Raw genomic sequence first — 13,044 nt, 5'->3', positions numbered from 1 at the left:
CCCATTATATATGAAATTGAAGATTTACAGAATAATTTTAAGTCCCATGGCATTGTATGGGATGAAGTGTTGGCCTGTCACAAGGAAACATGATCAACACCTACATATTATGGAAATGAAGTTGCTTCGAAGGTCACTGGGACTCGCTAAACTTGACCGCATTAGGAATCAGGATGCCCTGAAGATGGTTTTCCATGGTTTCCCATTTTTACACCAGGCAAATGCTGGAGCCGTACCTTAATTAAGGCCATGGCTACCTTCCCACTCCTAGCCCTTTCCCATCCTTATGTTGTCTAAAACCTTCACTATGTTAGTGCAACATTAAACAAGTAGCAAAATAAAGAAATCAGGATGTGAGGACAGCATTTGGTGTAGCTACAATAGCCAAAAAAAAAAATGCAAGAGACTCGTCTGCACAGCAACAGCATTTCAGTTACTAAGGCAGCATTAGAATTGAGGAGCTCAGTGGAATAAGGCCCCATCCCAGTTGATGGTTGAATTTCACTTCTGTACAATAAAGGTGTCGTGTCGTGTCGTGCTGTCGTGTAAAAAGCAAACTTTGTATAGAATATGCATGCCATATTTCATACATGTGTGCCCTTCACATTTGGAATTATTTAAAATCTAACTTAATTGAATTTTGAGGCCCGTCGACCAGGAGGGCAGCTAAAGAAACGATGCCTCATTGCTATGAAGGAGGACACGATTTTTATTATGCCAACATGTCCTCCTTTGGAATAAACACTAAGGAGAAGAACTATATACTGAAAATTTCAGTTTTATAATACTCAACAGGTAGCAGGTAGGGACCCTCTTCAGAGACAGCCCTACCCAGGGAGTGGCGCCCCTGCCTATGTGAGTCCGAGAGCACACTAACCCGGTGTATTGACATCTGGTAAGAGTCCCAGCCCAGGTTTAAGATTGAAGACCTCAATGGCATCTACGGCGGAGAAGGTGGACTTTGGTACAGTGGAGATATAGCAGAAGAGGCTGCTCCGACTTGGGGCTAAATACAAGTACAATCTAAAGAGGCCTATGGCTTCAGGCAGATGAGGCTCTTTAGGAGAGCTGATGATTCCTTGGTAGAGGTAATACCACAAAAGTCCATCTAGCAGTGTCTGTACTCCATGTTAGGGGCGGCTTCAAAAGGCGTCTGTTTCCACATGTTAGGGACGGCCTAAAAAAATCCTGGCAATAGGTATAAAATGCCTTTGGGTGTGATGAACCCATTATATTAATATCCTATAAAATTATTTGAGAGTGAGTCGAGGCCTTGGAAACGGTTAGGGCATCCCCAAAAACGACATGCAGTTCCTGGTGTTCTCGTCCTGGGGGAACTGTGAAAAATGGGCAACCAGCGACAAAGATTGCAACCGTAAATGTCTTAACCCTTAGCGGTAAGACGGAAGAACTAATAGAATACATGGAAAAGAAGGACATTGCATTGTTGGGATTGAGTGAAACCAAGTAGAAATGAATGAGACAGAAGAGATTGAGGAAGGAGTTTCAGTTGTCTTGGAGTGGAGGTGTAAACTGCAATAATGGAGTAGGTTTTTTGTGAGGGAAGACCTGGTACAGAACATGAAGAATGTCTGCCAGGTAAATGACAGAATCATAAAAATCAGACATGACTTGGAGAGTGGAGTGCATTTACTATGGAAGAGAGTTCAGTGCAGTGTAGGCCATCGACACCGAACCTTGGGAAGAAGAGTATTTGATACTTCAAGAAAATAACACAAAAAATGTTTAATATGTAATAAAATATTGAAAAACATTTAAAAAAATTATCTGCAGCGATGTTGTTCCTTGTGTCATGCCAACAAGTATGATAAATGTGAAGGCCGGGAAAGGATAGTGTTACTAGAGAAACTTAAAAACAACACATTTGAGGATGTAAGTACATTTCATATTACCCTACTCAACTCTCTGTATATTATAATGTTTTATAATTCCTCAGAAATGATTTATTTATGTACTGGTATGTATTTCATTGCTGTTGTTCATATGGTAACATTTCCGATCAGCAAGTACAGTACTGCCACGGTATGCAACCCTCCTGTCCACTGCTCTCTTGTCATGTGACTGACAGCCGTCCCAAGCAGAGCAAGTAACACCGGCTCCCTAGAACAACTGCATGATGACGTCTGGTCTAGGGGAGTTCTTGGAGGAATTGGAGGGGTGCATCGAAGATAAAGAAGTGGTTGTTATTATTATTATTATTATTATTATTATTATTATTATTATTATTATTATTATTATTATTATTATTATTATTATTATTATTATTATTATTATTATTAGCGTATGATGTGTACATAACAATCAAAATGGGAAACATGAATGCTCACATAGGAACATACAGGCAAGGTAAAGAACAAATAATTGGTCTTTTCAATTACGGAAATAAAAATGCAGAAGGTGAGCTACTAGTAGATTTTTGTGAGAGGAATGCATTAATAGTAGGCAATACATGGTTCAGAAAGAACAGTCAAAAAATAACTAGATATGGATAGGAACAAAGGAGAACAAAAACAATGATTAATCTGATTTTAGTTGAGAGAGAGAAATGGAGACAATTGGAAGACGTGACAGCTATGCCAAGAGAAGATTTTGAAGGAGACTATAAAATCGAAATTAAGACTTGGTAAAGTAGTGAAATTAAAAGAGAGAAGAGAAAGAAAAATAAAGGTATGGAAATTAAAGGAAAAGGAAGCACAAGAAAAGTTCCAAGAAGAACTGAAAAGACAAATTGCTAAAGGAGAAGTTGGCAGTGTTGGAGAGGAGAATGGGCCAAATTCAAACAAGGAATGATGAAATGTGCAGGAGGTACATGTGGTAGAATATCAGGGAAAACGAAGGAAAAGGAAATACCCTAGTGAAATAACAAAGAAAGGGATACAATGAAAGAAAAACAAAAGGCATGGAGGAGCTGGATAGGAAACAGAAATATGGAGAGTAGGTAAAAGTATCATAAAGCAAATAAAGCATGTCAGAAGATTGTACAGGAATAGAAACAGAAGTGCGGGAGTAACTTCATAGAAACCTTGCGAGAGGGTGTTAAAGGAAGTAAGAAAGTGTTGTATGGATTGCTTAAAAGTAAAGTAAACAGGAGAGAAGATACAAAATTTGTCAGGATAGATACAGGACAAATTTTGACACAAAGAGAGGATATTCTCCAGGAATGGAAGGAGTATTTTGCTAAATTGATATCAAATTCAAGAAACTGGAGAAAGAGGAGGAACATGACTGGTCGAGTTGGCAGTGTGGTTAGGAGAGCACAGCTGTGAGCTTGCATCCAGGAGATAGTGGGTTCGAACCCCACTGTCGGCAGCCCTGAAGATGGTTTCCTGTGGTTTTCCATTTTCACACCAGGCAAATGCTGGGACTGTACCTTAAGGCCACAGCCGCTTCCTTCCCACTCCTAGCCCTTTCCTATCTCATTGTCGCCATAAGACCTATCTGTGTCGGTGCGACATGAAGCAAATTGTAAGAAAGGAGGAACATGAAGAAGAAGTAATGGAAGAAAACCAAAATGAAGGTATAACAATGTTGGAAATAAAAGGAGCTACAGTATAAAGTTAATGAAAGGTGGCAAAACATCAGGTGTGGATGAAGTGGCTACAGAGATGATAAAGGCAGCAGGACCAGGAGGGTTATGTTGGCCTCGGCGAAGGGACGGGAACGGTGTTGTCAGACTGCCTGTAGACAATCAGCCATTGCTGTGCTTGGCACTTGCCCTAAGTGGGGACATCGAACTAAACCCGGGTCCACAACAGTGCACAATTTGCGGAAATAGTGGTAGGAGAAACCAATTATTTGTCCACTGTAATAATTGCTCGCTAAAAGGCCATAGAACCTGCTCAAAACTCTCAGTGTCTGAATTCAGAAAAATAAAGAACGGTTCCTGTACATGATTATGCTGGAAGTGTGAAATGCTGCCGTTATCAGACTCATTCTTTACAGCTACCAGTGATACGCCCAGTGACTTGGTAAATAATTCTAAATGTACATATGTAAATAAAAATATATCACTTTTTTTGCGTTCAATGCGCGCAGTATTATGCGACCTGGGCGGTTACAAAATATCCTCGCATCGCTAGAAAGCCTTGACCCGACCATTGTATGTGTCAATGAGACGTGGTTATCTCTAGAAAAATTAATGACTCAGAAGTGTTCCCTGACTCGCTGATATTGTTCCGTAAGGACCGATCCCACCACTCTGCAGGGGGAGTTCTAATTGCAGCCAAGCCAGAATGTCGTCCAACTCGAGTTCATCACCTGGAGACAGCAGCCGAAGCACTGTAGGTGGAAGTGACGTGCAACAAACACAAATTTATGCCATTTATATTGTCGGTGATTTCAACCTAGAAATTACGTGGTCCAGAAATGCTGCACCTGTTCCAAATAACCCCCTCGCCAATAAATTCCTTTCCGCTTTCTATGATTTATTCCTTCATCAATTAATGTTCGAAGGCATGCGTATTACACAAACAACACGCTCAACCCTTGATCTTTTCCTAAGCAACATACTACAGTCCCTCCAATCTCTTAATACTATTCCTGGATTCCGTGACCATCAGGCAGTTCTCGCAATACTGACCCATATAAAACCATCCCCCCAAACTCCATACTAGAACAGCTTATAATTTTTTCCGAACAAAGTAGAACGATCTATCCACTTTACTATCCAACCGCCTCCCTGTTCTCACCTCAGATTTCACCGGCAGTACTGACCTAAACAAGATATGGAAAGACTGGAAAAAAAATTTCTTTCAGTGCGTAGAAGAAACCACACCAATAGTAAAAATTACCAGCAGATGGAAATACCCATGGATTACCAAGGAGATAGTGCAAGAAATTCGAAGAAGGGACCACCTGTACCAGAAATGGAAAAGAAATCCAACCGATTGTGAGTGGGAGAAATACAGGCTGGCTAGGAACAAGGCTAAACAATCTATCAGAGATTCCTACGATTCTTACATCCACAGTCTCAACACCAACTCTAAGGAACTCTGGGCTTTTTTTCAGAAGTAAAGGTTGCAACAGAGCTCCATCTGTATTTAAACATAACGGTACGGCAGTCTCCACACTACAAGAAATTGCAGACACCTTCAACAGGAAATTTAAAAGTAACTTCTCCGTCCCTACTGAGGAAGAGAACATGCTATATTCAAGGACAACATCTACCCCTCTCTTCCCTCTAACCAACTTGTATTTCTCAACAAATGAAGTAAAGGATAGCCTTCTGAAAACAAGACCTCATGCCGCGACCGGGCCGGACCGAGTGTCAGCAAGAATTCTCAATAATTGTGCAGTCGCCCTCTCTTTGCGCTCTCTTCAACTATTCCTTTAATACTGGGTCTGTACCTGTGGAGTGGAAAGAAGCCAACGTAGTGCCGGTTTTCAAAGATAGAGATAAGGAAAACGTAGATGATTACTGCCCAGTTTCTATAACATGAGGGGTCTGTAAATGTATGGAACGTCTAGTTGCTAAATGTATGTTGGATTTTCTCAAGGAGAGAAACCTGTTGAACTCAAACCAGCACGGCTTCATTCCGGGAAAATCCTGCACAACACTTTTAACAAAAGTCATTGATGACTGGCAGTTCTCTTTGGAGCAGACTGATGTCTCACAAATAGACTGTGTGACTCTGGACTGGAGCAAAGCTTTTGACCAGGTGTCACATCAAATACCTCTGTTAAAACTTAGCAACTACGGCATTCAGGGTAAACTGCTGTCATGGTTGAGGTCATTTATGGTGGGTCGTACGCAATGTGTTGTGTACAGAGGAGCCAAATCAGACCAAACCACAATTACATCTGGAGTAATTCAGGGCAGTGTGATAGGGCCCCCTCCTGTACACGATTTATGCTCTCGACTTACCGGATTGTATAAAGTCGACCCTGGCGCAGTATGCCGATGACACAGTCATTTACAGAGCCATGAAAAACAGTGATGATTTTGTACAATTCCAATCGGATCTGGATAGTATAGCTCTGTGGTGTAAGGTAAATAAAATGTATATAAATATTAAGAAGTGTAAATATATGTAAGACTAATCAGAGCTAAACAACCACTCTAGAACCAACCTACTCTATGGTAGAATCCAACTGCTGACTTCGAACTCCATCAGACTGCTCGGTATTCACATTACGGACAATCTGAAGTGGAATAAACACATGGAGGAAGTGAGGTCTAAGGCATACAGAGCGCTAGGTTTCGTCCGTAGATGTCTCTCGGAAGGAAGAAGTAAAGCCCTACGAACGGCTTATATTTCCCTAGTGTGGCCCATACTACTATATGGCCTTCCTTCCTGGCATCCAACGACAACGGAAAATATGAGAAAATTAGAGGGTATCCAGCGACGAGCAGAACGTTTAATTAACTAACACATCCCCTTAAACACAGCCAGGTCATTGCCACCAGTTAACTCGTTATGTACACAAATAGACGTAGCCTTCCTTAGGAAATCCCTGACAAACAACACACACCTCTCCCCTTTCCACCCAATTACCGCTATGTTAAAAGAGGCCAAGGAGTTACTCTTGTCCCTCCCTTCACTAGAACAACCTCATATGTAAATGGGTTTTACGCAAGGGCTGCTCATACCTGGAACCTTCTAGCATCTGAGGTAAAGCTGCTTCCTCTTCCTCACTTCCTCCGTGAAGTAAAGAAAATGTATATGTAAATAGAAATCCATATGCGATGTGTATAACTTGTATAAAGTAGAATTGCAAGAAGGATGGGTGCAAGTACAGGTGTATGTGGGCGAATGTGTATGCATGCGCGTGTGGGAGTGGGAGTGGTTGTGAATGAGTGTGCATCCAGGGGTATGAGTGATAGTATAAATGACTGGGTCTTCTTACTCTAATATTTTCAGGATAAATCAAAATTATTATTCTAAGGGTACAGTGTTTGGAGTGTAAATATGTAAATTTAAAATTGTCTACATAGGTTTATATGTAAATATTCAGTAGAGTTTATGTACACACGTGGAGATGGAGGCACTTCCGTGTATGTGGGGCTTGCCCTTTCTCCATCTACCACCCCTTTAAGGAAAATAAATAAATAATAATAATAATAATAATAATAATAATAATAATAATAATAATAATAATAATAATAATAATAATAATAATTCGAGTAGTGGTGTGTGGTCAGGGGGACTAGGAGACTAGGCTAGTTCCCTGACATTTTAAGTATTTTGCAATAAACATACACAAATAAAAAAGGCCATAATTTAAATTTCTCAATTTTTGCTGCAAAATAACACCTGGTAATACTATGCTCACATATACTGCCATCTGGGTGCTGATTGTGATCACTGAGTGAAGATTGGAAATGTTCGGCTCTTCTCGGCAGAAGGGAACAGGCAAAGCTGCCTAGTCAACGTGTCATGTTGTTCAGGCGCTACGCTCAGGCGTTCTGTAGTAAATTTAATTTTAGTTTGCTTTTTACCAGTGGCAGTTTTAAGGTTATTAAGCATACATTATTGATCTCTATACTGAGAGAGAGTTTGTGAAATGTGAAAGTGTTGGATTATTATTAATATATTTTGAAAGCGGCTCGAAGTGCAAAGTATAGAAGGGGACTCAGTTGACAAATCTAGTCCTTTGCTGCAGAGTGATGGCTTAAGCAGTGGCATTGTTCCCTTTGGCATTTTGTCAAGTGATACGGCAAAGAATACGATTGGGGACCACCTTTCTGAGTGCTGTATTCTCGACCAATTATTCATGGTATCATTTGGAGGCCTCAGTTTTAAAGAAAAGCAACAAATAATAACCAAAGGTAGGCTAACTCCAAGCAATTCCATAAATACAGAAATGAAAGATTATAATCGTAATTTTAAAATGGACTAGTAAGCTGCTTCAACTTGGATAACTGTGTGCAAATCAAAAAACAAACTGTATTGTTGGCCTTGCATTCTGTTCGAAGCAGAAGAAGGAGTGAGGAATAAGCATGAATTTTGTGGCATCAGTAACTTTCACAAAGCCAAAGCATGCCACAAAAAGTGTCATTCACACCTGTCCGCAATAAAAAAAATTGAAAACTTTTAGGAGAATCAGAATTCATTTTCAGTTGAGTGAGCAAAGAAGGTTAGAGGTGTTAAAACATAATACAGAGTTTAATTCAAACCGAGAACTAAACAAGAGCTGTCATTTAGAAGTCATAACAAGTGGGAAGATTCTGCTAAGCAGGGAAACTACCATTGAACTAATTAAGTTACTTTCTAAATACGATAGTAAACTGTATTTTCATCTTCACAGCATGGGAGTGTTCAAAGGAACATCCAGCAGGATTCAGAATGAAATTATTGGAAGTGTTAGTGACTAATTCTGGGTAAGATTCAAGTCAGAAATAAACCCTGTTGGACAAAACTACGGACATTGCAAAGCTCTCTCAACTTTCAGTCATCATTCGATACGTGAAAGACGGCACCATTCATGAGAGATTCATTGGTCAGTATCCAGTAATCGGGAGATAGTAGGTTCGAGCCCCACGTCGGCAGCCCTGAAGATGGTTTTACATGGTTTCCCATTTTCACACCAGGCAAATGCCGGGGCTGTACCTTTATTAAGGCCATGGCCGCTTCCTTCCACTTCCTAGGCCTTTCCTATCCCATCATCGCCATAAGACCTATCTGTGTCGGTGCGACGTGAAGCAAAATAGCAAAATAAAATCATTGGTTTTACAGATGTCAGTAGTGATCACACTGCTATGCTCTAAGCGAGCATGTTTTTCAAATCTTCTCTCATTTCAATTGTGAACGCCCGGACTCGGCGAGGGATCCCAACTCTACCGCCTCAAGGGTAGTGTCCTGGAGCGTGAGACTTTGGGTCGTGGATTAAAACTGGGGAGGAGGACCAGTACCTTGCCTAGGCGGCCTCACCTGCTATGCTGAACAGGGGCCTTGTGGGGGGGATGGGAAGATTGGAAGGGATTGACAAGGAAGAGGGAAGGAAGCGGCGGTGGCCTTAAGTTAGGTACCATCGTGGCATTTGCCTGGAGGAGAAGTGGGAAACCAGAAAACCATTCTTTCGACGATGGCTGAGTTGGGAATCGAAGCCACCTTTACTCATTTGACTTCCCGAGGCTGAGTCGACCCCATTGCAGCCCTCGTGGCACTTTTCAAATTTCGTAGGCAGAGCTGGGAATCAAACCCGGGCCTCCGGGGGTGGCAGCTGATCACCCTAACCACTACACCACAGAGGCAGACTTGATTTCAAGTGGTATTGAAGATAAAAGAAGTACCAGAAGATTGGTGGCAGGGTCTGATAATCTTAGTATTCAAGAAGGGTGATAAGAAAGAACATAACAACTACCTTTTTAGAGAGGATATTAGAGGGAATATGGAAGATGAAATTAAAAAAGAACTGGGTGAGTTGGCCATGCGGTTAGGAGCGCACAGCTGTGAGCCCACATCCGGGAGATAGTGGGTTCGAACGCCACTGTCAGCAGCCCTGAAGATGGTTTTCTGTGGTTTCCCATTTTCACACCAGGCAAATGCTGGTGCTGTACCTTAATTAAGGCCATGACCACTTCCTTCCCATTCCCAGGCCTTTCCTGTCCCATCGTCGCCATAAGACCTATCTGTGTTGGTGTGACGTAAAGCAAGTAGCAAAAAAAAAGGAAATGGAGGTAGAGCAATATGGAGTTAGAAGAGATAGAGCAACTTTTGATCTAATTTTTGTATTAAGGAACATGATAGAGAAAATATGAGAGTTCAGGGAAGATTTAATGATGACATTTATAGATGTTGAGAAGGCACTTGACAGTGTACCTTGGGAACTGGTCTGGGAGGCATTGATAAAAAGGAAAAGGTAGACAAAGCTGAAGTACAAATGATCAAAGCCATGTATGAAAAGTGTGTAAATAGTGTGAAAACTAAGATAGGACAAACTGATTCAATATAGAAACACGAATAGAAAGGAAGTGTATTATCCCCTCTACTCTTCATCACAGTCATGGATGAAATTCACAAGAGTGTACAACAAAAAATGGGAACCCAAGAGACAAAAGCCTTAGGGAATGCCCAGAAAGAGGTGGATAGATATGGTGAAGGAGAGCATAGAGAAGAGAGGAGTAAAAGTAGAAGAAATATTGGAGGAAGAAGGGAGTGGTGGAGAGATAGAAAAACTGTGGAGGTCTTTGATTCACAACCCAACCCATAAGACTGGAAACTGGAAATGAAGAAGAAGGATATTCAAAATTTGAGTAGAAATAATGGAAAGGAACAAATGTCAAATCTAGTCATATATACAGTAGATATTACATCATTAGTTGTGTAACCAACTAAAGTTATTTGACTTGTAAGGGTTAAGTTAGCACTTCCTGAAATCACCTCTTTAGCAGAGGAAATAGAAATAAGGAGTTATGTGAATAAACAAGTCTTTTACTTTGAAATGTACAGAAATAAGTAAATGATTTAATTAAACCATAAAACATGTCCCAAAATAAAAGATTGGTTGTTCAGTTTGGTATTTTCCAGTAATTTTCCTTTTAACATGTGTAATTGCTTCTTTACAGACTGCAGTTAATATTGCCAGCTCCCCAAAATGTACCTCTCCTAAGAAGAAGGAAGCTAACAAGCTTGCAAATTGGGCCATGAAGGAGATAAGTAAACGGTAAGGAAGTATCAGTCAAATTACATTTCTGTTATAGATTTCCTAGGTTGATTGTTATATATATATATATATAGGTCTAGGAATCAGACGGAGAGCAGCAACTTACCCTGTAAGATCGCATGGGTAGAGTACACATAAAAGAAAAACATGGGTCCAAAATTTTCGTCCTTCACTGACGACGGCTGCAGGTGAAACTTTTGTACCCATGTTTTTCTTTTGTGTGTACTCTATTCTCACAGTGTTACATGGTAAATCACTGTTCAATCAATACTGATCCGCATTCAGGGCAGTCGCCCAGGTAGCAGATTCCATATCTATTGTTTTCCTGGCCTTTTCTTAAATGATTTCAATGACGTTGGAAATTTATTGAACATCTCCCTTGGTAAGTTATTCCAATCCCTAAGTTCTCCATTTGTTTCCTGGTGGTATATATATTTCGTTCCTGCTATCTTTCTTACCTGACAATTTTTGACAGTCCTATAAAGGTAATCTCATTTGCTCTCCATTAGAATTGCAACTTTCACTTTAAAAGTTAGAGAATTTTAGTTGTGTATGGTTAATTCCTCTAGCTCAGGGACTGGATGTTTTCACACTGAGATATGTAATAGTTAAATACATCCCTCCACCTAGAGTTGGCAACAGAAATGGTATACAGCTCTAAAACTGAACATAATACAACAGGAGTGCTGACCTCAAGTAATTGGTAGTTATTCTCTTATGACCCTGATGGTATAGGTTTACGAAGCTCTGATGCCCCTCTTGGCTTTTCCCTTTCCTTTGACAATATCTTCATTTTTCAAAGGATCACATCTCTTTTTCATTTCTGATTAATGTTACAAGGGGTTGGTTGCCCAGTATTCTTCCTCCTCCTCATCAGCATCATCATCATGCTTACTTTTCAACAGAGTTCACCAACAATCGCCATTGTCTACAGTCTTCTGCTATTTGGAATGTCACATGAAGAGGTGCACGAGTTGCATCTTTGATCTGGTCTCTCCGTCTTCTGGGAGCTCTTCCCCATGGCCTGATCCCACTTACCTTTCCTTGGACAACTAAGTTTTCAAGGCTATTCCATGAGTATGTTGAGTATTCAGCCTAAAAGGCTGGTTTGATCCTCAACAGTAAAGAGCTGTCTTTATTTTTAGCTGTCTACCTTATTTTACATAAGCTCTCAATTTGTCAAGTGATCCACTAATTATCTGATGAGAGAATGGAAATGTCATTCTACAGATCTCCCGACGTTTTCTTCAGGTAAAATCCATGCCTCTCATTAGACTGTGAATATACTGTAGAAGTCTGCTATAGCGAGTATGGCATATAGCGAGAACCCCAGGGTGACAACGGTCCTTTTCTAGCCCTTGAAAATTCATATATTAAACTGTGTATTATCCTTCGGTTACAGCGAGAATCCTATCACTAATGCATCCATTATTATGAGTGATTAAGTATGCATTACACTTTCTCTTATCAGTATTTATGCACTCCAAGTGTTTCTATTGAATGGGATCATCTTCAGTATCACTTTCTCACTATGTGCACTAGGGAGCTCTCTCGTCAACATTTGAAGACGATGTCAGAGTCTATTTGTAATACCCATCGAATGGTGTTCTGTAAAGAAAATTCAAAGAGGAGAACATATTTTCATAATAAATGCATATACAACATGGCCGATAGCAGTTGTTAACTCGTTATAAAGGCTGAAGTAAACAATTGCTTAATTTTTAATGTTATGTACTGAAATTAAGAATGTGATATACCTCAAGATATGGCAGACTGCATCACCAATTTCAGAGGTTAGTTTATATTTTTTTGCATCTAGTTAATTTTTGGAAAGGCCAATTTGAAGGAAATTTATAGCAAAAAAGTTACCATTACTCTATTGGTGCTTGAAATATGTTTTCATTATACATATATGGTTAAGCTAGATTAGGTGGCACTGTTTGAATATGAAAACTGAAACTTTGCCACAGAAGCTTCCAGAGTGAACTACTACAATTTTTCTGGGTGAAATTGAAATTTATAAATAATAATAAATAATAATATGAAATTGAACATACACGTTCTGTAGTGTCGAAATTAGAAAAATAACTAACAAGTAAGCTGTGGTATGGAAATCATCCGCGAAAACGCAAGTTTGTGCAAACTGATTTCCGTTTCGTACCAATTTTAATCAGTGTGGGTTTTTCCCCAACTTTTGCAAAAGATCGGATAAAATGACAATCCACTGTAGTGAGTAAATTTTTTGCTGTCATGAATTCTCGCTGTAACAGACTTGTACTATAAATGTTCTGGTTCACTGTGTTAGGCTGTGACATTGCATGTTGTTACTGCATACAGAAGTTTTAAGAATGCTCAAGTATTTTGTTATGTTTGTGCATTTTAATTATAAGTAATACTTGGAAATTTATCTCTGTTTCT

At 39.9% G+C, this 13,044-nt stretch overlaps 2 protein-coding genes across 2 annotated transcripts in view; one reads left to right on the top strand and one right to left on the bottom strand.

Moving 5' to 3' along the window:
• pns (pinstripe) overlaps positions 1-13,044 on the bottom strand; it is a 508,843-nt gene that overhangs the window by 22,092 nt on the left and 473,707 nt on the right. The window lies entirely within an intron of this gene.
• LOC136857796 (ER membrane protein complex subunit 2-A) overlaps positions 1-13,044 on the top strand; it is a 115,010-nt gene that overhangs the window by 100,426 nt on the left and 1,540 nt on the right. The window contains exon 7 of the mRNA XM_067136729.2: positions 10,529-10,626. Coding sequence (XP_066992830.1) covers positions 10,529-10,626 — 98 coding nt within the window. The remainder of the gene's footprint in view (positions 1-10,528; positions 10,627-13,044) is intronic.

The sequence above is a fragment of the Anabrus simplex genome, chromosome 1 (assembly GCF_040414725.1).
Source record: "Anabrus simplex isolate iqAnaSimp1 chromosome 1, ASM4041472v1, whole genome shotgun sequence".
Classification (NCBI taxonomy): Eukaryota; Metazoa; Arthropoda; class Insecta; order Orthoptera; family Tettigoniidae; genus Anabrus; species Anabrus simplex.
Note: the sequence above shows the minus strand (reverse complement) of the source record. Positions and strands in the feature narration are given on the sequence as shown.